The sequence below is a fragment of the Leucoraja erinacea genome, chromosome 17, assembly GCF_028641065.1.
Source record: "Leucoraja erinacea ecotype New England chromosome 17, Leri_hhj_1, whole genome shotgun sequence".
Classification (NCBI taxonomy): domain Eukaryota; kingdom Metazoa; phylum Chordata; class Chondrichthyes; order Rajiformes; family Rajidae; genus Leucoraja; species Leucoraja erinaceus.
The window spans coordinates 12,165,416-12,189,461 of NC_073393.1; the positions used below are offsets into that span (position 1 = coordinate 12,165,416).

Below are 24,046 nucleotides of genomic sequence, written 5' to 3' on the forward strand. Positions count from 1 at the left end.
ATCTGCAGTTCCGTGTGTCTATAACTTGCCATCTTATTCACCAAATGGTAAATCTATTCTATAACCTTTAATAGACAAGGCACTCTCTATTTCAATTTCCCCATATAACTTTCCATTATCTTCAAACACAAATGCTATCGATTTTTCATCTTGGCTGAGAATGAAACTGTAAATAGTTGAGGACCTGATACTGAACTCTGTGGTGTCCCACTGTCAACCTCTCTGCGTCTCACCTTTGACCGTCTGCGCTGATGTCCTCTCCCGATCAATGTTGTGAGCCTTTACTACATCTGCCACCTTTTCGCAAAGACCATGTTTCCCAGCTTGACTGATTTCTCATTACATCCTCAAAATTACTACATTTTTCACTCATAAATTTCCTCTTGTAAAGCATGCTAAGTCTGTGTCACATCGTACCGTTTTCATGGTGCCCCGCGTGATAGGGGTCAGTGGCTTGAAATATTACCTGTAGGTTTCTTCACAGAGCCCAGGCTTGCTCAGGGGAGGACATGAGTTAACATGAGCAGGTGGAAGTGGACGAAGATGAGAATGGGCATGAGAACAATGGGAAGCAGTTGTGGAGTCTTTTTTATGTGGGGGGTGGAGAAAGGGGGGAACCGTTTCCCAGTCACTTCCTGGTCGGAGATGCATCTTTTCTCCGAGTCACATCTTTGCCCCCCTCCCCCCATTGCGGCCTACCAACTGGATTTGCGCGGCCTTTCCTGCCGGAGCTTCAGCAGAGGAGCAGCACTGGATTCCATCGCGGAGCAGGTGATGCCTTATCGGGGATCGCCATGTTGGAACTCCGGAGTGTTGGGCCTGCTGCTTCAACACCGTGGATCTGCGGTTGCGAAGCTTCCAGCCGCGGGCGGCGCTGACTTTAACATCGCCGAGTCCTGGGATCTTTTGCCGGGGGTCGCCAACGTTGAATCTCCGCCCAGCTCGGCCTGTGGACTTCGGGAGCAGCGGTCTCCGGTAAGAAGTGGCCGATTCGGAAACTCCAAGCTGCTGAGTGTGTTCTTCCTTTCCGACACTGGAGTCCCATCATCCCAGTGAGAGGGCCCGAACATCGGGCCGACGTAGCGGCGACTGTGGAGGGTTCAAAGGTCCAGACCACGGGTGAACAAAGAGGAAGGTGACTGAACTTCATTGCCTTCCCCTCACAGTGGGAAACGTTGATTCCGCCGTGTGGGGATGTTCATGTTAAACTGTATTGTGTTTTTTTTTATTCGTGGCTGTTTGGTCGCTCAAATCTCACTGTACCAACTGGTACATGTGACAATAAATGTAACTTGAACTTAACTTGAACTTGGAAGAGGAGAGAGGCTCCGTAGGAGCAGGAGGATGAAGGGAAGGAGTGAGCAGGCTATGGATGCGGAGGGGAAGAGTGACTGGAGCGTGAGGGGGAGGAAGAGGGAAATTAGTAGAAAGGTGAGAGAAAGGAAGGAAGGAATGAGTAGGAGGGCGAGGGAGAAGAGGGGAGTGAGTGGGAGAGTGAGGGATAAGTGAGTGGAGTGGATGTTTCCACTAGTGGGAGAGTCTACGACCAGAGGCCATAGCCTCAAAAGACAAGGACACACCTTTAGAAAGAAGATGAGGAGGAACGCCTTGAGTCAGAGGGTGGTGAATCTGTGGAATTCATTGCCACAGATGGCTGTGGAGGCCAAGTCAAAGGATATTTTTGAGGCGGAGATTGACTAATTCTTGATTAGTAAGGATGTCCGGACTTAGGAAGAGAATGGGGTGGAGAGGGAAAGATAGATCAGCCATGATTAAATGGTAGACGATGGGCCGAATGGCCTAATTCTGCTCCTATAATAAATGAACATGCGTATATGAGGATCAGATTGAGGAACACTGGGCTCAGTGAACAGTCTACTATTCACATCGACAGCTCTCGAATGCCTCTTGCATTATCCATTCCAGCCAACACAGGGTTAACAGCAAGTTTGGATTAAATGAGCAGAGCAGCCAGCGTGCTTAGAAATCACCCAACGCTCACCTTCCAACTTCTGTCCACAAAATAATTTTCATCAAATGAAACACTGCAGCAATATATCCATTCGCTTTGCTATGTAAATTTACACTGCTTGCCTGGCCAGAATTACTCATTAGTAAACCTCAGATGGTTAAAGCAAATCCTTGTAATTGGGTTCCATTGAACTATGTAAACCAAAATAAACTTTCTGCAGCTACAAACGCAAAAATGTTTTGTTTTTCCTGAAACGGCCAGGGAACTTTATCATAAAAGCAACCTTGATCTTTGTTTGATTTACGGTTCATTAAATGTGGGATGAAAACTATCAGTGGACTACACATCAAATGAACATCGATACTGAGACACAGTTGTAGGTAAAGCTGGACAAAATGCTTGCAGAATATATCGGTGAAACATAATTTGGCATTGCTTAACTTTCCACTGCAGACACAATTACATTTTAGATCCCTGATGAAAAGTTGTTAATTACGGAAAGGTATGGCTTCTCTTGCCCGAATATCCAATTTTACTGACATTCCTTTTCATATTTCCATCTTTAGTTCAACTTACATCGTTCCTTAAATCTTCTGAAACATTTGCTGTTTTGTTTTTATTAAGAAATATGTAGCCATCGTGGCATGGAGAGGTGGTGAACTTTTTAAAAGTAGTACAAGTTAACACACCCAAATATTTAGTTACGGTTAGTTTGTTGTCACGTGGTCCAAGATACAGTGAAAAGATTTTGTTGTGTGCTAACTCGTCAGTAGAAAGTCAATACATGACTACAAAAAGTAGTAAACACTGCCCAGTCCATCATCGGCTCTGACCTTCCTTCCATCGAGGGGATTTATCGCAGTCGCTGCCTCAAAAAGGTTGGCAGTATCATCAAAGACCCACACCATCCTGGCCACACACTCATCTCCCTGCTACCTTCAGGTAGAAGGTACAGGAGCCTGAAGGCTGCAACAACCAGGTTCAGGAATAGCTACTTCCCCACAGCCATCAGGCTATTATACCTGGCTCGGACAAAACTCTGATTATTAATAACCACTTTCTGTTATTTGCACTTTACCAGTTTATTAATTCATGTGTGTATATATTTATATCATGGTATATGGACACATTTATCTGTTTTGTAGTAAATGCCTACTATTTTCTGTGTGCTTAAGCAAAGCAAGAATTTCATTCTCCTATACAGGGACACATGACAATAAACTCACTTGAACTTGAACATGTTTACAATCGAGTCAGCCCCAGTGTACTAACATCAGATTCCAATCTATTGACCATAGCTCCACCTTCAACACCATAATCCCATCCAAATTGAGAATTCAGCTCCCCCCTCTGAAAAGGAGGGTCAGAAAATTCCTCGACTTTCTGACCTACATACCTCAATCAGTGAGGATGGGTGACGACACTTCCTCCACAATAATACTCAACACTGGCGCCCCACAAGGATGTGTTCTTAGTTCCCTTCTATATTTCCGATACACTCATAAATGTACGGCCAAATATGACTAATTTTGCAGATGACTAATTGACCAGGTTTGGAGACCTGGTTGTTGCAGTCTTCAGGCTCCTGTACCTTCTACCTGAAGGTAGCAGGGAGATGAGTGTGTGGGCAGGATGGTGTGGGTCTTTGATGATACTGCCAGCCTTTTGTAGCCAAATCAGGAACAATGACGAGACGGAATACAGAAGGGAGAAGTTAGTAACATGGTGTCAGGACAATAACCTCTCCCTCAATGACAGCATGACGACTGGCCTGGTTATCGTCATCAAGAAGCAGGGTGGAGCACATGCCCTAATCAGCATCAATGGTGCTGAAGTGGAAATGGTTGCGAGCTTTAAGTTCCTTGGCACTAATATTACCAATGATCTGTCATGGACCAAACACAATGATGTGAGTGCAAGGAAGGCACATCAATGCCTCTACTTCCTGAGGAGACTGAGGGGATATCTCCAATGACTCTTAAAGCTTCTACAGATGCAACATAGAAAGGATACTGTTGGGTTGCTTCACAGCTAGGTTTGGGAACAGCTCTGCCCAAGTCGGCAAACATTTGCATAGATGTAGACGTAAGCCAGTCCATCACACAGACAAGACTTCGCACCATCTACTCCATCTACACTTCACGCTGCCCACATCATCAAAAGCTTAATTCCTGGTCCCGTCCGGCAGGAGGTACAGAAGCTTGAAAGTGTGCACCACCAGACTCAGGAACAAACTCTACCCCTCCATTAACAGGCCTCTGAAAGGTCCTTAAACTGGGATATTGTACGACTCTACCCCATAGTTGACATCGGACTTTATCTATGGAACTGATGTGCCACAATGCTAGGAGCTGTATTCTTCACTCTGTATCTTCCCCTCTGCTCTATCTATTGTAGTTGAGTTTGTCTTGATTGTATTTTTGGACGGTATATCCGATCTATTTGGATAGCATTACAGAACAAAGCTTTTCACTGTATCTTGGTACACGTGACAATAATAAACGTAAACCTAAATTAGGGGAGCACAGTGGCACAGTAGGTAGAGACACTGCCTCACAATGTCAGAGACCCAGCTTCAATGCTGGCCTTGGGTATTGGCAGGGAGGAATATGCATCTTCTCACTGTAACCACACAGGTTTCCTTCAGGTACTCTGGTTCCCTCACATAGATGCCCAGGTTGGTTTAACTGTCCACTGTAAATTGACCCTGGTATGTGGCTGAGTGGGGCAGAATTTGAAGTTAGTTGATGGGAATGTTGGAAGAATGAAAAAAAAGAAGAGATTAATGCAGGATTAGTGTAAATGAGAGGTTGGCAAGGATTCAATAGCTGAAGGGCCTGTTTATGTGCTGTATGACTACTCAGCAGGTCAGACCACATTTATGGAGACGGAAACAATACAGTACAGGTATTGCAGATCAATAATCAGTCATTGTTTAAGTTCTCTTCAGTTCTGATGAAAGCATATTGACCCTGTCTGCACCGATCTGCCAGACTCATTGAGCCTTGCCTGTGTTTTCTGGTGTGACTTTAGAATTCCGACGTCCGCAGTATTTATTGCGCGGAGGCTGGAAATTGACGGAAGAAAGGATCATTCAGGAAATCAATTCAAACATAATCTCGATTGCAGCTCAAGAAAGCACAGGATCAAACTAATCAAAGGACCTTTAGGACGTATGGAAGGCAGACTTGGAGTGGGTTAACGGAAAGGATTGCCACTTAGATCGAACAAAGTTGGTCAGTTGTATCTTTATGTACTAATATGGAATAGTGTCTCACTGCATTATCCTTCATGTTCCACTTGCAACAATCAGAGCATCAATCACACAAGTAGTCACTGACAACTGTGACTGCAGTGGCACATCATACTTTACAATGCATTAGCAAATCTGATCAAAACGGTCTTCATATTTTTTTCAGGGAATAAATTTAAAATCTGAGTGACAGAACATCTCAGAGGTTAAGCAAGTTAGAGACAGATGATATTTTTTGTTCAGAGCCCAGTAGCAATAAAAAAAAGTACAATTCTGTCATTATAAATAACTATTTCTTCTTGTGTGTATTTTTAAATCTCGCTCTCCAGCTATGGAGATGGTGACAGACTCTTTTTTGTTTTGTTTTTTGGACCACTCTGTGCAACTAGTTGACACACTTGCCCTCTTCAACAGAACAGTTCAGAGTCATTGATGTAACATAACAACGAGGAACTGCAGATGCTGGTTTATACCAAAGATAAGACACAAAATGCTGGAGTAACTCAGTGAGTCAGGCAGTAACCCTGGAGATGGCAAGGCGTGTTTAAGGGTAACAGCCCTTCCTCAGACTGATTGTGTGGGGGGGGTGGGGAGAAGGGTTCCGACCCAAAACATCGTCTCTCCATCATCATCATCATCGGCGGTCACTCGAAACGAGTATGACTGTCCTCTCCTCTCCGTAGGGTCGTCTACTTGTGGGTCTGCAGATGTCTGTAGAGGCCGATCTGCGATCCACACACCTTGGTGCAACGTGGGCAGTGGAGACTGGCGGTGGTTGGTAGTCGTCGAGCCCCCTTCTTTCTCTCCTTACGGTGCTGTCGCTTTGTCTCTGCGACACGGCGTAGTTCCATTTCGCGACGTGTAGCTCCTTCCTGCACGGATTTCCTCCAGGAGCGCCTGTCCAGTGCAATGTGCTCCCAGTTGCTCGATGTGATGTGGGATTTCTTCAGACTGTTCTTGATGTTGTCCTTGAAGCGTTTCCTTGGCATGCCGGGGGCTTGCAGACCTTCCTTCAATTGACAGTACAGGATTTGTTTAGGGAGACGTGTGTTGGACATGTGGATGACATGGCCAGTCCATCGAAGTTGGTGCTGCATTATTGTGGTGGTGATGCTGGTCATGTTGGCTTCCTCCAAAACGCTGATGTTGGTGCGTTTGTCCTCCCATGCTGATCCTCAGAATCTTTTGTAAGGATCATTGATGACATTGTTCCAGGACTCTCAGGTGCCTGCTGTAGGTGGTCCATGACTCGGCTCCATACAACAGGGTGGGGAGGACAACGGCTCTGCGGACCAGCAGTTTTGTTTGAGCCTTTAGGTGTCAGGGGGACATATACAAAATGCGGGAGTAACTTAGCAGGACAGGCAGCATCTCTGGAGAGAAGGAATGGGTGACTTTATGGGTCGAGACTCATCTTCAGTTACTCCAGCATTATGTGTCTACCTTCGATTTAATCCAGCATCTGCAGTTCTTTCCTACACAAAGTAAGGATTAAAAAAACCTTTATTTCAACCTGTTTCTGTACCAATCTATACCAATCGGCCCGCAAAATAGTTTATCAAATATTATTTTTATGGGGGGGGGGGGGGGGGGGATAGAGAAGATATCTCAATTGTAGTAATATCTGCAGAATATGTGTGGCCAGCTCCATCTACATAATGGGATTGGTAAAAAAAGTTTAGGATCATGTATCCAACTCATGACTACAGTTATAATTGCCATGAGAGGAACAATGGTTCGGTACATATACAGTTTCTAGAAAGAGAGGTGTGAATTTGCTACGTTTAACTATGTCTTTTCTTCTTTGACCCCTTATGATTCTTGACCATCAACATGTCCACAAAAATGCAGAAGACAGCAATACACAGGTTCTAAACATCGGGGTTCTCTACTCAAAGCCATTGGAATTGGGGCGATTGCATTTAAGCTTTCCAAAGCAACCAAGGAGATATTATAGCAGAAACCCTGTTATGTTTTTGAAGGGATGATTTGCTTATATATGGCATTTCATGTTCAGTAAGCTGAGTTGGGTAGTTAAAACAATGTCAACAAGGCAGGGACACTGTGCATTGAGGGCAGTCCTATGCATGAACAGTGGGTTGCACTTGGTGCACTTGTGGAAGTGCTGTGGGTGGCTACTCTGCCTGTCCAACCTCTCATGAGATGTGGTGGGTGCGTCTTGACCCGAAACATCACCCATTCCTTCTCACCAGCGATGCTGCCTGTCCCGCTGAGATACTCCAGCTTTTTGTGTCTATCTTCTGTAAGCCGCCAAACTCAGGTGCAAGAGTACAAGGGCATCGTTCTGCACAGGTTTAAAATAGGAGATGCTGGCGTGCTCCTCGGATACCAAAAGCCTTCACAATAATGTTTGCAGCATAGACATTTCAGCCCAGGAGGAGCAAGTTTGCTATGCTGCTGCCATTGGATGTAAAATTTGAAGAACTGTGCTCAATTAATTCAGACTGCTGGGTCTATGTCAATGCTTGGAATAATGATTTTAATTATTTCCATGCTCTGATTTTATCCCTGCAGCAGATGATAGTTTTCCTTCACATGTTTATTACCAATTCCCTTTAGAGATTGTTATTACAAATATTGTTCTTGTATTAGAAAGGGAGTAAAGTGAATGCTGTGGTGAAGTGGCTTTCTCCCCTGCAGTCTGAGGAAGGGTCCTGACCCCAAACATCGCCTATCCATATGCTCCAGGAATGCTGCGCGGCCTGCTGAGTTACTGCAGCACCTTATGGCTTCATTTCTAATGTGTGCAAGTCATGTCCCAAAGTCAGCTTGGATTGGAGAGACTTCTATGTAGGCATTATCATCTGACGTACATTACAGGTCTTTAGAGTTTCGAGATGCAGCGTGGAAACAAGCTGCTGAGTCCACGCTGACCAGCGATCAGCCCGTACACCCGCATTATCCTACACACAAGGGACAATTTTACAATTTGCAGAAGCCAATTAACCTGTACAGATCTGTACGTAAGGTGGAAACCGAAACCCACGCGGTCACAGGGAGAACGTACAAGCTGAGTTCGGGCAGTGCCCGTAGTCGGGATGGAACCCTAGCGTTGTAAGGCAGCAGCTCTATCGATGCTCCACTGGTCCTCATTTACTCCGACAAAAGCCCATACGCATTTCTGAGCTCTAAACAAACAAGAGGGTTATGGAGCTGGCAGAGTTGAGCACATGTTCCAAATAGAGAATTTAAGGCCGTGTGCAAGCTCATCTTCATCTCCATGATGTTGAATCCTCTGGAGCCCAAAGCTAAAGTTAATTGTACGATGCTGTATTATTCTCCCATTAAATTAGTGAAAAGAAACGACAATTAAAGTGCAGCAGCTTCTGCATCATGAACCAGAGCTTTGTCAGGTTTGAGAAAGGTTCTCTGTCTCGGGTTATCATCAATGCATACTCACTGATGCTCAAAGTAGCCCTCAAGCCTCACCAAAATACTGCTCCAAACAAGCTTCATTTCTGCAAGGTTAGCCAGTGACTACTGAATGTTGCACCACAACAAGAGAAGTTGATGGAACATAGAATATAGTGTGCATGGAAATCCTGAATCAACGCTGTAAGATTGTTCTGTAAAGGTAAAATGGTTGGCCAGGTAGACTGGATTAAAGAGCATGAAATGGCTGCTGACCGGACCTGCTGAAACTGGGGCTGCAGGTTTCAGGAAGTTGTGGTCAGGGAATACACAATGTCTTGCAGTTACTGCATAGTCGTGAATAGGGGATCACCCACCCCGTCTGACAAGGTTGAGGAATATACATCAGTCTGAAGAAGGGTTTCGGCCCGAAACGTCGCCTATTTACTTCGCTCCATAGATGCTGCTGCACCCGCTGAGTTTCTCCAGCAATTTTGTGTACCTTCGATCTTCCAGCATCTGCAGTTCCTTCTTGAACACATACAATCCCCCTCGCCGGTAAGGCTAAGGAATGTACCGGTCTGAGCTCTAGTGTGGTTCCTCTAACTAACATCTCCTTATATGTACATACCTGTTGTCCTGTCTATTGAGTACATGTCGGTTCCTTGATTGGGGAAAGTGGGAGGTGCTAAACAGTGACATTAAAATATAAAAGGCATTGCAATTAAGGGCAGAGAGCTTGACTCTTTGCTAGGTTGTTAACCTGTGTGAAGACTCCTGCTGAATAAAACATATGTTTAAAGCAACCCCGGTGCCTGGTCTATTATTGTCGAAACAACCGATGTAAGAGAAAAACGAGATTCAACAAGTGCAGCACAGGAGCGGGCTCTGTGGTCCACAGTGTTTGAGGTGAACATGATGCCTAGTTAAACTGATCGCATCTGCCCATATACAATGAATATCCCTCTATTCCCTGCACTTTCATGTGCCAAGCTAAAAGCCTCTTTATTAATGAGGTCTCTCCAGACCTACATCCACTGCCATGGTTGCCCCAGTTCCTCACACTTACCGCTGCTGCTTCCTGCTGGATGGCTTGGCTGGCAAATTTAGCCACGTGATTTATTATTGGCGAGAAGTTGGTGGGCCCATAAAATCGAATGAGGGGCAGACAGGCCGTATATGCTTCAACGATCCCTTCTACACCTATGGCAAGGAGATACCATGAGGTTAGACAGCAACATGTACATTTAAACCCGACCCCCATTAACTCAGTCCTGCGCTTGTACGAGCTCACGAGTTTAATATAAATACTTTTGTACGCTCCCCCCCCCTAAGTGAAAGGTAATGTTTGAAGACACTTCAATCTCGTTACGGGTTGGAATAATGATCCAGGGAGTAACAGAGTTATTATTTCAGGTCAAAGATCCTTCATCCTCTTGGACGTTAACTCTTTCTGCTGAGACTGGCTGGGCTGTCAATGATTCCAGCAATCTCAAAAATGTCAGATTTCCAGCCTTTGCAGTTTTTTGATTTTCATTAGAAAGATCAGGTGGGAATTAGCTGGTTAAGGGGACTCACTCAGTGTGTTCATATTGTACATGCTGGTGAACCAATACAATATGCCCTATCACGATTTCTATGCAGGGGTCACTGTCTTAAAAATATACTTCCAGTCAATACCGAGACCATTTAAAAGGCCTTATTCAAAGGCGTAAGAATCGTGATTTAAAACTAAGTGCAAAAGATTTCGGGAGGAATTATGTGAACAATTTTTGAAAATGGGAATGATTCCCAGGATGATTACATTATTATTTTTATATATGAATGCGCTCTCCACAGACAAAGGGTTTCTTTGTAAATCAACATTGAATGCTCACAGGCATCGTTTTACAAGAGCAATGAAGTCAGAAAGCAGCATTAGCTGCAACTAGCGCACTTGGGGGATTTAAGTAGGCAATATCCTTGCACCGATCACTGCTCCTGCCTGGAGCTGGTAAAAACCAAACACAAGTAACAGTGAAGAGCACAGACAGAGTGCACGGGGTGAGATGCAAGAGTGTAAGAGCAGCAGAATGAGGAGGCAGGTGAAGAGTTACAGGAATATACTGACCTGAACAAAATGGGTTTGTAGGATTGAAGTTAATGGCAAATTCATGGGACACCTGAGAACACAAAAACAATCAGTCTGTAAACTATTCATAAATGCAACTGGTGACTTCTAATTGATTTAATCTTCAAAAGGTGCCACTGACAGCATGTTCTACCACCATCGACTCCACCTGCACTTCACGCTGCCTGGATGAAACAGCATCCTCGTCATTCCCTCTTCTATTACCTCCCGCCGGGCAGAACATCTGAAAACCTGAAAGCTTGCACCGTCAGATTCTTCCCCGCTGTTATCAGACTACTGAACAATCCTCTCATAGGCCAGGGTGTAGTCCTGATCTTCCAACCTACTTCATTAGAGATCCTAGACTTTTATCGGTGAACTGTAACATTATAAAGCTGTAGCACTATATTCTTCAATCGGATATCCTTCACTTTGCACTATCTGCTGTACCTGTCTGTGGCTTGATTGTTACCTACAGCATGACTTGATTTGACCGGATCGCATGCTAACAAAAGCTTCTCATTGTATTTTGGTACACATGACAATAATAGACTAATGTCAATACCGACACATGGTCATGTTGGACAGCCCTTACGCACATAACATAATAAACAATATCAATACATATCTGAAGAAGGGTCTCAACCTTCTTCTTCTTCTTTCGTGTGGCGTGCACAGCCTAAAGTTGTCGGACAACTTGTTCTATTTGATCTTCCGTTTGTGCACGTCGAGTTGATTGCATTAGTCGAAACAGGGCGGACCACATGAAGGTTGCAATCTGCCACACCGGTCTCAACCTGAAACATCACCTATCCATGTTCTCCAGAGGTGCTGCCTGACCCGCTGAATTACTCCAGCATTTTGTACCTTTCCTTAATATCGATTCATATCCATGTTGAAGCACCGTCTTGCAAATACTTCAAGCTTCCTGTACTATGGTAATGTCAAGTGCTAGTCTCATTATCAATAATGCAGCCAAAGCGTTTCCAACCTGAAATGATAACTCTTGTCTCTCTTTCTGCACATGTTCCCCACTGCTGCCAGTGCCAAGTCTCCCTTCTTGTAGTTTTTTTGATTAGGGATTTATCACAAACATCAGTTTCCATCAGGAAGGCATTCTATTAATATTCCATCTATTAGCTTCAGGGAGACTGTAGCTTCCTCTGCTTTAAGATATTACATTGTGCTGTTCCTCATCTGTAGTTAATGGAAGATTCAATACAAGTGGATATGGATAATCAATCTTACAGTAACTGGGAGCTTTTGAACCAAAGCAGGTATGATAATATTAGCACAAACTGTATGTTTATTTAACAGGAATCCAACAAAGCTAAAAAAGAAAAAAAAAATGGTGTTGAAGAACAACTTGCATTAGAATGAGTGGATTCTCATGAGAGGTCTCAAGGGGGACTACAACTTATTATTCTCTTTCAGATGTTAATCAACCTGCTGTGTGATTTGTGAATATAATCGGTGTCAAATCAAAACCACAAACATTACATCTCTTTGCAATCTTCTTAGATAGTTTGTGGAAAGTGTGGTCTCCCCTGACTCTCTGTTCAAAGAATGGTCTTGACCCGAAACATCACCTATTCCTTTTCTCCAGAGATGCTGCCTGACCCACTGAGTTACTCCAGCTTTTTGTGTCTATCTTCAATGATCTAATCTTGCTTGACATCAGTTGGAACTGAGATTAGGTCCATGCTTAAGATCAAGGCATGGTTGCCATTATGTAACAAGCGTAAGATGGAGATATAGTTCTGAAAGTTGTCAAACTTGAGAAGAATGCTCCACGGTCTTTCTCAATTCATGGGGGTCAAAGGCTTCCGGGGCGAAACAAGACCATTATGGTGATTGATGAAGCTTCTTGGGCGTTTGTCAAAAATGACGTGCAGTGTAAATCATGTCCTATGTGCCTTTGGGTGGACAGCATCCTTGCTGTGATTCTGGGAACAACTCCTCAGCCACAGGGAGGGAGCCTTTGAGAAAATTTGCTCCACTGCAGTGAAGAAAGAGACATCAGAGTAGATGCCGCAATTGTACAGATGCGATTGTGGATTAAATGCCTCACCGCCTTACTTTAGATTTCCATCGGGGAACTCATGATAAGCAACAGATGTTTGGATTCAAAGCAACCAAAGGACATTTATTGTCACATACACCAATAGGTGCAGTGAAATTTGAGTTGCCACATTGGCCTGAAGAATAAAACATAAAAAAGAAAAAGTGATGCTTTCAACTCCACAGATGAACATTGATTGAGCCATCTGTAGGTACGTTTGAAAGCCCAAGGCCACTTGTTTTACCTTTGATATAGTGCAAGGATTTAAGTGTACAGCAAACACTGCTGGAAACAGAGAGCATAGAAATAGTGCCATGGTGTGTTATGGTTTTTTAAGCAGTTTGTAACAATAAATATGGGAACAAGGTAAATTGGTGCAAAATCAGAAGGTTTTGTACAAAAGGTGGGTATGCAAACCTTTCAGTTCATGCAGACAACATGTGGAAATTATTTTTTCTTGCAGCAATAACATAATGGAAAATGATAGAATGGATGAGAATGTGCCTGCACAACACAATGCTACACAAAACGAAGGAAGACCATTCGTTAAATACAACATAGAGAATAGCATCTTGGGTCTTCATTGAAATTAGAAGCAAGAGTAGGCCATTTGCAACACTTACACACACTGCTCAAGTGCTCAGGCATTCAGTATGATCATGTCTGATTCCCCATCTCAATACTATATGTCCACTCTCTCCCTATACCCCTTGAAGATTTTTGTGCTTAAAAGTTTATGCATCGCTTTCTTAATTATATGGAGTGATTTTGTCTCCACAGCCTTCTCTGTGTGCCCTCTATGTGTTCTGTATGTGCAGACATTTCCCCTCATCTCAATCCTAAATGTCTTATGGGCCAGTCCCACTTACGCAATTGCCGGCACCCATCATAGATCGTTGCAGGTTGAATACCCAGCGGCAACCAGAGAGATGCTACGACTCTGGGCGACTGAGGAGACTACACACGACCATACAGGCGGTACCCTGGCGACATGTCACGGGTTGAAGTCAATATGATCATGAGTAGTCGCCCAAAGAGTCGTACCTTTTTCTGGCCGCCGCTGGATTTTCAACATGTTGAACATTTTCGGCGACCTGCAACGACCTATGCAGTTGCTGAAAAAGTTGCGTAAGTGGGACAGGCCCATTACTCCTTCTAGCATTCCAGTAATCAGTCTGATGAATCCTTTACGGCAAATATATCTTTTTCTTGGTGAAGTGACGATAACTGCATGCCAGGGACGTGCGGTCAGGGGAGGCAGAGCCTCACCTGTCATACTCCAATGAAAATCTTACGAAAGTAAAGAAAAATAATAATAAAATATAATAAATATGAAGATTTCTCCACTGATCTGTTATAAATGTCATTTCTGTACGAATCCAATCATTTTTTATAGTCAAAATCGCCAAATCTGTGGAGCTCTCCTGCAAATACAGGGAGAGACGAGAGGTGAAGCAGTGACGAGCTGAGCCTCCCCTCTGATTGCGCACACCCTCAGAAACTGGGTGGAGCGCAGGCAATAAGCATGTGCCTGTTACTATCTCTCTGTGTGTCACCAATGTAATGTTTGTAAACCCTTTCATTACATGTCCTCACCTTCCATAGTCCAGGTAACTTATTTCACGTGTAAAGATATTATATTTAGGCTCGCTGGTCTCGTCATAAAACTGCAATGAAAAAGCACCAGGGGAGGCAGCTATCACATCTGCCTCACTGAAGGGGCGTGTCTTGAGCCCAGTGGAGGGAGAGCGAGGGTCAATTACGTAGGCTCTACCCATGTAATTAACGCTACCTTGCTCTTCCTCCACGTTAGCTAGCTTCAGCAGCGGTGGCGAAGCACTGTATTCCTCCGTGGAGCGAGCGATGCCTTACCGGGATCGCCGTGTTGGAGCTCCAGAGTGCCGGGACTGCCGACTTTAAACACCGTGGAGCTGTGGTCTGTGGAGCTTCCAGCCACGGGCGGCGCTGACCTTAACATCGCGGAGCCCTGGGACCTCTCACCGAGGCCGCCAGCATTGAATCTCCGCCCAGCTCGACCCGTGGACCTTTGGGAGCCGCGGTCTCTGGTAGGAAGCGGCTGATTCGGAGGCTCTGGGCTGCTGTGAGTGTTCTTCCTTTCGAGGGCCCGTAGCCGCGACTGCGGAGGCCTCAATAGGCCCCGACCACGGGTGAACAGAGGAAGAGGACTGAACTTTGGTGCCTTCCCTCACAGTGGGAAACGTTGATTCCGCAGTGGGGGGGATGTTTCATATGTGTGTAGATCTGGTTCTGATACTAGCCGGTGCCTTCCCAGCCATTGACCTCACCGCACCTGACTACTGCATACAATACTCCAGATGTGGTCTCACAGACACCCTTTATAACTGTACAAGAAACTCCGGCTTCTGAACTTCAAACCTTTGGTTTAGTTTAGAAATACAGAGAGGAATCCGGCTCTTCGGCTCACCGGGTCCGTGCCAACCAGCGATCATCCCGTACACTAGCACTATCCTACATACGCGGAACAATTTACAGAAGCCAATTAACCTACAAACCTGTACGTCTTCTGGTTGTGGGAGGAAACCGCGGCACCCGGAGAAAACCTACCCAGTCACAGGAAGAACGTGCAAACTCCGTACTGACAGCACCCGTAGTCCGATTCGAACCCAGGTCCCTGGCGCTGTATGACAGAAACTCTACCACTGCGCCACTTACCGCATCCACTGGCTTACAAGACCCTTGTTTCCTAGTCACCTATACCAAAAAACCCACCTTCAGTGTGAATGTATCTTCACCTTAGACAGCTTCAATGGATAACCCTGCAGGGAATGACAAGTTCTTCTCAATATTGACTCCCTCCCAACAAAGCATCAAGTGAGGAACCATAATCTTAATGTTGCTACAAACCTGTTTCTCTGTGTGGAGCCCTCACTATGCTATTTGGAAATATGGACCAATGTACAAGGAGAGGATGCTTTGGATGTGTGCATGTAAACAAAATTGCCAATATGTGGAAAATTAAAATCTGCCACTTGTGATTCACAATGGCTTTCATGTAACTATTGGGACCTGTACCATACAAGCGGTGTTGAATGTCTGGGTCTGTAACTACACTAATATGGCAGAAGGATCCCATATGCTTCTCAACCTCTCTGCCACCTGCAGAGAGACCCGTGGATGTGCTGCTAGGATGCTTTGAAATGGGCTGAGATTTTTGTGTGGTAGATACCAACTTGTTGATGGAGCAAATATCACACTGACTAATGAGAGAATTGAATGGCAGAGTGCTGTACTAAACCAGTTTCAGTAACCCAGATGGCTCAGAGATGAATTCCAGGTTGCATTCCCACTATATTTCGTTTTGCTGGAATCCCAGAGGTTGCAGGGAGACCTGATAGAAGTATATAAAATGAAGAGAGGCATAGATAAGGTAGACAATCAGAACCCTTTTCCCCAGGGTGGAAACATCCATTACTAGTGGCCATAGCTTTAAGGTGAGAGGGGCAAGGTTTTTAAGGAGATGTGCAGGGGAAGCTTTTTTTTTTAATAAACAGAGGTTAATGAGTGCCCGAAACACATTGCCAGGTTAATGAGTGCCTGAAACACGTTGCCAGGGGAGGTGGTGGGGGCAGATACGACACATTTCAGAGACTTTTGGATAGGCACATGGATATACGGGGAATGGAGAGATATGGATTATGTGCAGGCAGACAAGATTTTGATATGAGCTGTGATTTGTTCGAGGCATAATGTTCAGCAAAGGCATTGTGGGCAGAAGGGACTGTTCCTCCACTGTGCTGTTCTATGTTCAATATTAACAAGTTGGTACTGTATTGTATGTATGTCTTACAGGTTTTCACATGGTTCCAGGCAAGATGGTCAATACACACATTAGCCATATAACCAAAATACCCTAACAACACGGAAACAGGCCATCTTGGCCCTTCTAGTCTGTGCCGAACACTTACTCTCACCTAGTCCCATCTACCTGCACTCAGACCATAACCCTCCATTCCTTTCCCGTCCATGTACCTATCCAATTTATTTTTAAATGATAAAGTCGAACCTGCCTCCACCACTTCCACTGGAAGCTCATTCCACACAACTACCACTCTCCCTCAAGGATTCCCAATCGACTGGCTTATGCTAGATAGACAAAAGGGTCTTTGCTTGCCCATCAGCAGTTGTAAGTCTGTATCTCTGTTCCTGTAACTAGCACGAGCTGGAAGGGTTTCTCTAAGGCAGACACTAATGTATCTGTCGGTTGATAGACGTTTGCAAGAAAAGAATTGCAAAACAAGTTGAACAAGGTAGGAAGCTTAGATACTTAATCTTAGCTGAGCAGGAATGTCCATTGGGAAGTTACTATTTTTGTGGTAAACATTGTTTTATGATGGCACTTTGAAATAAAGGAATCTCTTGATGCATCAGTTTACTGACAGCATAGAACTCCATTCAGAAAACAGGTTTAAATAGCAATACAAAATACAAATATATACGGCACACAAAAAGTGTTCTGCAGCATTTCCAACTCCATTTTCTACCTCTGCAACTTCATTAACAAGTAGAGGGGATTAACAAGAGGCTATTTGTCTCAGTCCAATAGAATTGTCCATCACCAGTACATAAGATAAGTATAATTACCAGTTTCATCATTTAGCTTTTAAGACTGACTCCTTTCCCAAATACAGTCAGGACACTTTTCTAGTGTGGATGGGACATGTTGGTCGATGTGGGCAAGTTGGGCTGAAGGGCCTGTCACTACGTTGTATAACTCTATGACTATAACAGCAGCCAATATCCTTCCAAATTTACTGCCCCAAGATACAGTGCATTCAGAAAGTATTCAGAAAGGCTTGTGCTGGCCCAGCTGAAAAGTATCACAAACCCCCTGCTGGACCCTGTGCAGTTTGCATACTGGGCCAATAGGTCAGTGGATGACTCAGTCAACCTAGGCCTGCACTTCATCCTCCAGCATCTAGACCAAAGGATTTTGTTTGTGGACTTTAGTTCTGCATTCAACACCATTGTGTCAGAGCGACTACACTCCAAACGTTCCCAGTTGACTGTGCCTGAACCCCTCTGTCAGTGGATCATCAACTTACTGACAGACAGGAAGCAACATGTGAGGCTGGGAAAGCACATCTCGGACGCGCAAACCGTCAGCATAGGAGCACCGCAAGGCTGCGTACTCTCTCCTCTCCTTTACTCTCTCTATACCAACGACTGCACCTCCACAGACTCCTCTGTCAAGCTTCTCAAGTTTGCGGATGACACAACCCTGATTGGACTGATCCAGGATGGGGAGGAATCGGCCTGCAGATTGGAAGTGACACGGCTGGCGTCTTGGTGCCTTTGTAACAACCTGGAGCTCAATGCTCTTAAGACAGTGGCATTGACTGTAGACTTTAGGAGAGCTCCCCCTCCCCTCACCCATCAACAACACAACAGTCACATCTGTGGAGTCCTTTAAGTTTCTTGGTACCATCATCTCCAAGGACATTAAGTGGGGGGGGGCTACCATCGACTCCACAGTCAAAAAGGCCCAACAGAGGATGTACTTCCTGCGGAAGCTGAGGAAGCACAATGTGCCACAGGCACTGATGGTCCAATTCTATACAGCCATCGTAGAGTCTGTCCTCACCTTCTCCTTGATGGTCTGGTTTGGCTCAGCCACCAAGCACGACGTCCGGAGGCTGCAGCAAATCGTTCGATCAGCTGAGAAGGTTATTGGCTGCAACCTTCCCCCCATTGATGATCTGTACACTGCAAGGGCCAGGAAGCAAGCAGGTAAGATCATCTCTGACCCCTCTCACCATGGCCATAAACTCTTCGAATCACTTCCCTCTGGAAGGCGACTCCGGACTGTCAAAGCTGCCACAGCCAGACATAAAAACAGCTTTTTTTCCCCACGAGTAGTAGCTCTACTCAATAACCAAAAATCTGTAGCCTCCTTTAGTTCTGGTATTTCATTTAATTCACATGTTTAATCAATAGTGTTTTATTCTTAATGTTTTAATATTTCATGTTTTATTCTTAATGGTTTACTGTATGTCGTGTTGTTACCTGCGAGTGGAGCACCAAGGCAAATTCATTGTATCTGTACATACTTGGCCAATAAACACTTTCATACCTTCTGAATGCACTGTACATCCTCACTTCCAAATGTCTCCATGGCTTTTTCTCATTCCACTGACCTATCAGTCCTCTGGAATTTTTTTTCAACACCAGAAAATTATCTGGTTACCTCTCATAAGTTTGCTGGGTGATCTGCTGCTATCTTCTGTGCCGGCGGCACCGGGAGCCCGCGGATCCCTCTCTTTGCACTCCTCAACGGCACTCCCGCCCGAGTTGGCGGGGTTGAAGATCATTTGCCCCGCGGGCTCAATGACTCTTCTGCAATGTCTACGCCAATTACATCCTTTTATGATGTAAATTATGTTGTGTCTGGGGTCTATTTGTGTGTAATGTATGGCTGCAGAAACGGCATTTCGTTTGGACCTCCAGGGGTCCAAATGACAATTAAATAGACTATTGACTATTGACTATTGACCTATCAGTCCTCTGGAATTTTTTTTCAACACCAAATTATCTGTTACCTCTCATAAGTTTCTGGGTGATCTCTTACCTTCTGTCCTTCCCTCTCTTTGCACTTCCTGCACTCCTACATCATTTGGGCTCAATGTCTTCTGCAATGTCTACAATTACATCCTTTTATGATGAAACGCAGTAGCAAGTTGCTGTTCTGCAATGCTTAGTTAACATTTGAGGAGGTTTATAGACAATAGACAATAGACAATAAGGTGCAGGAGTAGGCCATTCGGCTCCTCGATGTGATCATGGCTGATCATCCCCAATCAGTACCCCGTTCCTGCCTTCTCCCCATATCCCCTGACTCCGCTATTTTTAAGAGCCCTATCTAGCTCTCTCTTGAAAGCATCCAGAGAACCGGCCTCCACCACCCTCTGAGACAGAGAATTCCACAGACTCACCACTCTCTGTGAGAAAAAGTGTTTCCTCGTCTCCGTTCTAAGTGGCTTACTCCTTATTCTTAAACTGTGGCCCCTGGTTCTGGACTCCCCCAACATCGGGAACATGTTTCCTGCCTCTAACGTGTCCAAACCCTGAACAATCTTTCCAAACCCTGAACAATCTTACCATAGACACTTGTGTAGGAAGGATGCTGCTTTAAATCAAAGATAGACACAAAATGCTGAAGTAACTCAGAGGGATAGGCAGTATCTCTGGAGAGAAGGAATGGGTGACGTTTTGGGTTGAGTCCTTTCTTCAGACGGGTCTCAGACGGGTCTCGACCCGAAACGTCACCCATTGCTTCTCTCCAGAGATGTTGCCTGTCCTGCTGAATTACTCCAGCATTTTGTGTCTTACCACAGCCACTTGGCAATTAATGGACTTGATTTTGGTTTAGTTTAGTTTAGAGATACAGGGTGGAAACAAGCGCTGACCTGCGATCTCCATACACTTACACTATCCTACATACTAGGGACAATTTACAATTCTACCAAGCCAATTAACTTACAAATCTGTTCATCTTTGGAGTGTAGGAGGAAAACAGGAGATCCCGGAGAAAACCCACGCAGGTCACGGGGAGAACGTACAAACTCTGTTCAAATAAGTACCCATAGTCAGGATCGAACCTGGGTTTCTGATGCTGTAAGGCAGTAACTCTACAACTGCGCCATCATGCTGCCCTTCTTACTGTTAATCCAGGGACATCTGACACATCTACACGGGATAACCATCAAACTCTCATTAATCTAAGACCTTTCATTCAAACTCCATATGGTCTTGTAGAGAACAGTTCAGTGAGATTTCTGCAATCAGAGCAGCACAACTGGTGCAGAAATACCTCATCTGTTGAAATGCATCTCTAACTAATTAACAAGGACATTTTGAATTTGGCAGAAAAGCTTTCACAATCTGTAACGCCACAAAACGATATGCCTCCGTCTGTGGACAAGATGTTTAAAAAAAAAAGATTAATTGTGACACAATTTGCTTGAAATGGATGGTCCCTCAGTTTACCTCCTCACTCAGTTACTGTGTCAGATGTACCACAAATCTTAAAATAACTTCAAATGGGTCTTGGGGAGATCATCATTATAACTTCAAACCAAGTGAGAAAGAAAATGGGCTGTTAGAAATAGGATTTCAGATTCAATATCAGATTTCAGATTTATCTTATCACGGTAAAACGGAATATCCAAGAGTGAAAAGTCAGAATTATTCTTCAACAGATATATCCTGTGACAGAACTCCAGTGAATGCCTTACAAAACAGCCGTGAACGTGAGTCAAATGATTGATAACGGGTGACTAAGTTAGGAAACCAAGATAGCTTAATAATGATACACAAAAAAGCTGATCAACGGGTGACTAAGTTAGGAAACCAAGATAATTCTTAATAATGAAACTGTTCCGTTTATAGTTTAGCTGAGATATACAGGATGGAAACAAGCCCTTCGGCCCACCAAGTCCACTCCGCCCACTGATCACTTGTTCACATTTGTTCAATCTCCCACCTTCTCATCGACTCCCTACACACGAGGGGCAATTTTACACAGGGCAATTAACCTACAAACCCGCATATCTTTGGGATGTGGGAGGAAACCGGAGCGCTCGGAGGAAACCCATGCAGTCACAGGGAGAACGTGCAAATTCTGCGCAGAGAGCAGACAAGGGCAAGATCGAACCCAGGGTTCTGGCACCCTGAGGCGGCAGCTCTACCAGCTGTGCAAGCCTCGGTGACAGACCTACACCTCTGGGAATATGGCAGTCTATGGGGCAAAAACCCTGAGAGACAGTGGAAATAATTATTGACAACGCATTCAGGGAAAATATGATAGATTTCTCTCATAGTATTTTGGAATGCAATACAAAAGTTACCTTGGGGTGCAAAATGCAAAGGTACTATGATTTTCCCCAGAAACCTTGGAACCAGGGCTCCAACATTGCTCATACCAAGTTTTCCTTGTGTTACATGTAGATTAGTGTAAGTTAAGTGATGGAAATCAATCACGGTGCTTAATCAGCACCTCCAATATCATTGTACCTCACACCAAAAAGTAGGTGGATCTTGGCCTTCTCCCATCTAACAATTTGCATGTTATTTGGGGCTGTCATTCCTTGCTGTATTTCCTGCTCTAGCATCAGGCCCAAAACATCCCAACTGTGGGAAAATTAATGTTGGGTACAACTAATCAATAAAATAACTTCCATTTTTATTTCGCATCCTCAGGCCCCAAGTGCTTGACAAAGAACCTTTGAACCTTTATTATTCCTGTGTTGTATGTAATCAAAATCCAATTTGCACAATCAAAGTCTCACAAGCAATCTGAGATTCTGAGCCTAGTGATGTTGTCCAAGGGCTAAATATTGGCTGGGGGCCGAGGAAAACACGCCTAACCGCCTTACTGTTGAGATATTCAGAGAGTGCTGGCTGCAAAGTTGTCTAGCTTGTCTATTCACTTCACAAAAGCCCAAATTTCAGTGAAGATTGCAAATAACTCAAGAGTAATGGACAGAACCAAGTGAGAATTTGCTGAGCCTTTCACACCAAGAGGCACCGGTTTAATGGTTTATTTTGCTATGTATGTTTGCCAGGAGGAGGAAGAGGCCAAAATTAATATGTGATTCTTTTCAACCATTCACGGACACGTTTTTCATCCCCTGGGGCCAAGTACACTTGATTAGTACAGGTGTCAAATGTTATGGGGAGAAGGCAGGAGAAAGGGGTTGAGAGGGACTGATGGATCAGCCACGATAGAATGGTGAAGTGGACCACCATGGTGGGCTGAATGACCTAATTCTGCTTCCATGAACTTATGAACCAACCCAAGCCTCTGGCTATATATCCCTTCCGTCAGATCCATGAAAGACGTGCACTCCCCAATACTTTGATTGTGCAAATGACTGGATGAGTCTTCTTGTCCAGAGGGCTTCCTTCCCATTCTCTTTCTGGCTCTTATGCCTAGGTGTTTGTGCCCTGTCCTCTTCCTTCCAACCTGCTGCCAGTTCACCGACATTATCCACAGAGCTGCCAGTGCAGAAAAGCTTCCCCGCACCTCATTCACAGCCTCAGACATTTTACCTGACATGTGTATTCATCTACTCAGCACCATTCATACAAACCTTTAACTAATCCCGAATTAACCTGCAGACCTCAGTGCCCTTAACCACCCGGGTGGGCAAAGGGTTTACTCTGTGACAATGGTCATGCTTTCCCTCAGGGTTCACCCACTCCGTTGGCTTGGGTTTGATCTCCCATGTTTGACAGTGAGGGCATCAGATCAAACCAACGAGAGAAATGTCACCACCGCAATCCTACTCCACACACAGGCGCGAGGAAGTGTGCTGGACGTGGGTGCCAGGCGGCTCAGTCTGCCAAGTGGCGCAAAATCCACGCATGCCACTGGCAAAGAAAACTCTCTGGGAATCAGTAACATCAGCGCTGAAAATAACACAGCCATATGGTTCAATTTCACAGCCAGGATGCTGGAGTAGAGTGTTGGCGTGACAGCAATGACCAACATGCTCGAGTGATCACAGCTAAGGCGAACAATCAAAGATAAGTTCGGGTATTAAAATGAATCGCTAGTGACCAAAGAAACAGCAGAAATCTGTTGCGTTATCTTTGTGTCCTTACATAGGTGGGCGTAAGTGTATAGTGACGATGTCACCCTCTCTAAGGAAAGGTTTGGAACACCTGAAATCTCAGTGTCCATTCCCTAAAGATGGTTAACCCTATACCTAGTGTCGCCACTATCTCCAACATCTGGCTTCACTGCCTTCACAGTTTTGCCTCATTCACTGTTCTCCCATCATCAGGTAGACCACACATATGCTATCCCCCCCTCCTCCTCCGGAAATAGCAAATCCCTCGAAAACGTCGCACCTAGGCCGGGTGAGACGGCCAATCCCGTTCTCATCGGGACATGCGCACTGATCATTGTGTCAAATTTGCCCCCTGGAGCTCTGGCCACTCTATATACTGCTATACACTTGTACTGCATCCAAGATGCATCTATATGGACGGTGACTTGTACTGAATGGTACACAAAAATGAGCTTCACTGTACCTCAGCCCTTGTGACAAAGTGCCATTGAACTTGCGTCTTAAATATCCACCCCATGCACATTTAAATATTGTATACATGGATCAGTAATGTGGTGTTCACGCTTCAGAACATCTACAACTGGGATATTGTTTTTCTCAAGGTATCCTTGTTTGAACATAGGGGCATGGACATTGCTCACTCTGTACTACCAAACAGAACAGT

At 44.7% G+C, this 24,046-nt stretch overlaps 1 protein-coding gene across 7 annotated transcripts in view; it reads right to left on the minus strand.

Annotated features, from left to right (window-relative positions):
- cpne2 (copine II) overlaps positions 1-24,046 on the minus strand; it is a 149,988-nt gene that overhangs the window by 12,536 nt on the left and 113,406 nt on the right. For all 7 annotated transcript variants that reach the window (XM_055648552.1, XM_055648554.1, XM_055648550.1 and 4 more), the window contains exons 13-14: positions 10,708-10,759; positions 9,667-9,800 (exon numbers count right to left, since the gene is read on the minus strand). In XM_055648552.1, the coding sequence (XP_055504527.1) occupies positions 9,667-9,800; positions 10,708-10,759 (186 nt within the window). The remainder of the gene's footprint in view (positions 1-9,666; positions 9,801-10,707; positions 10,760-24,046) is intronic.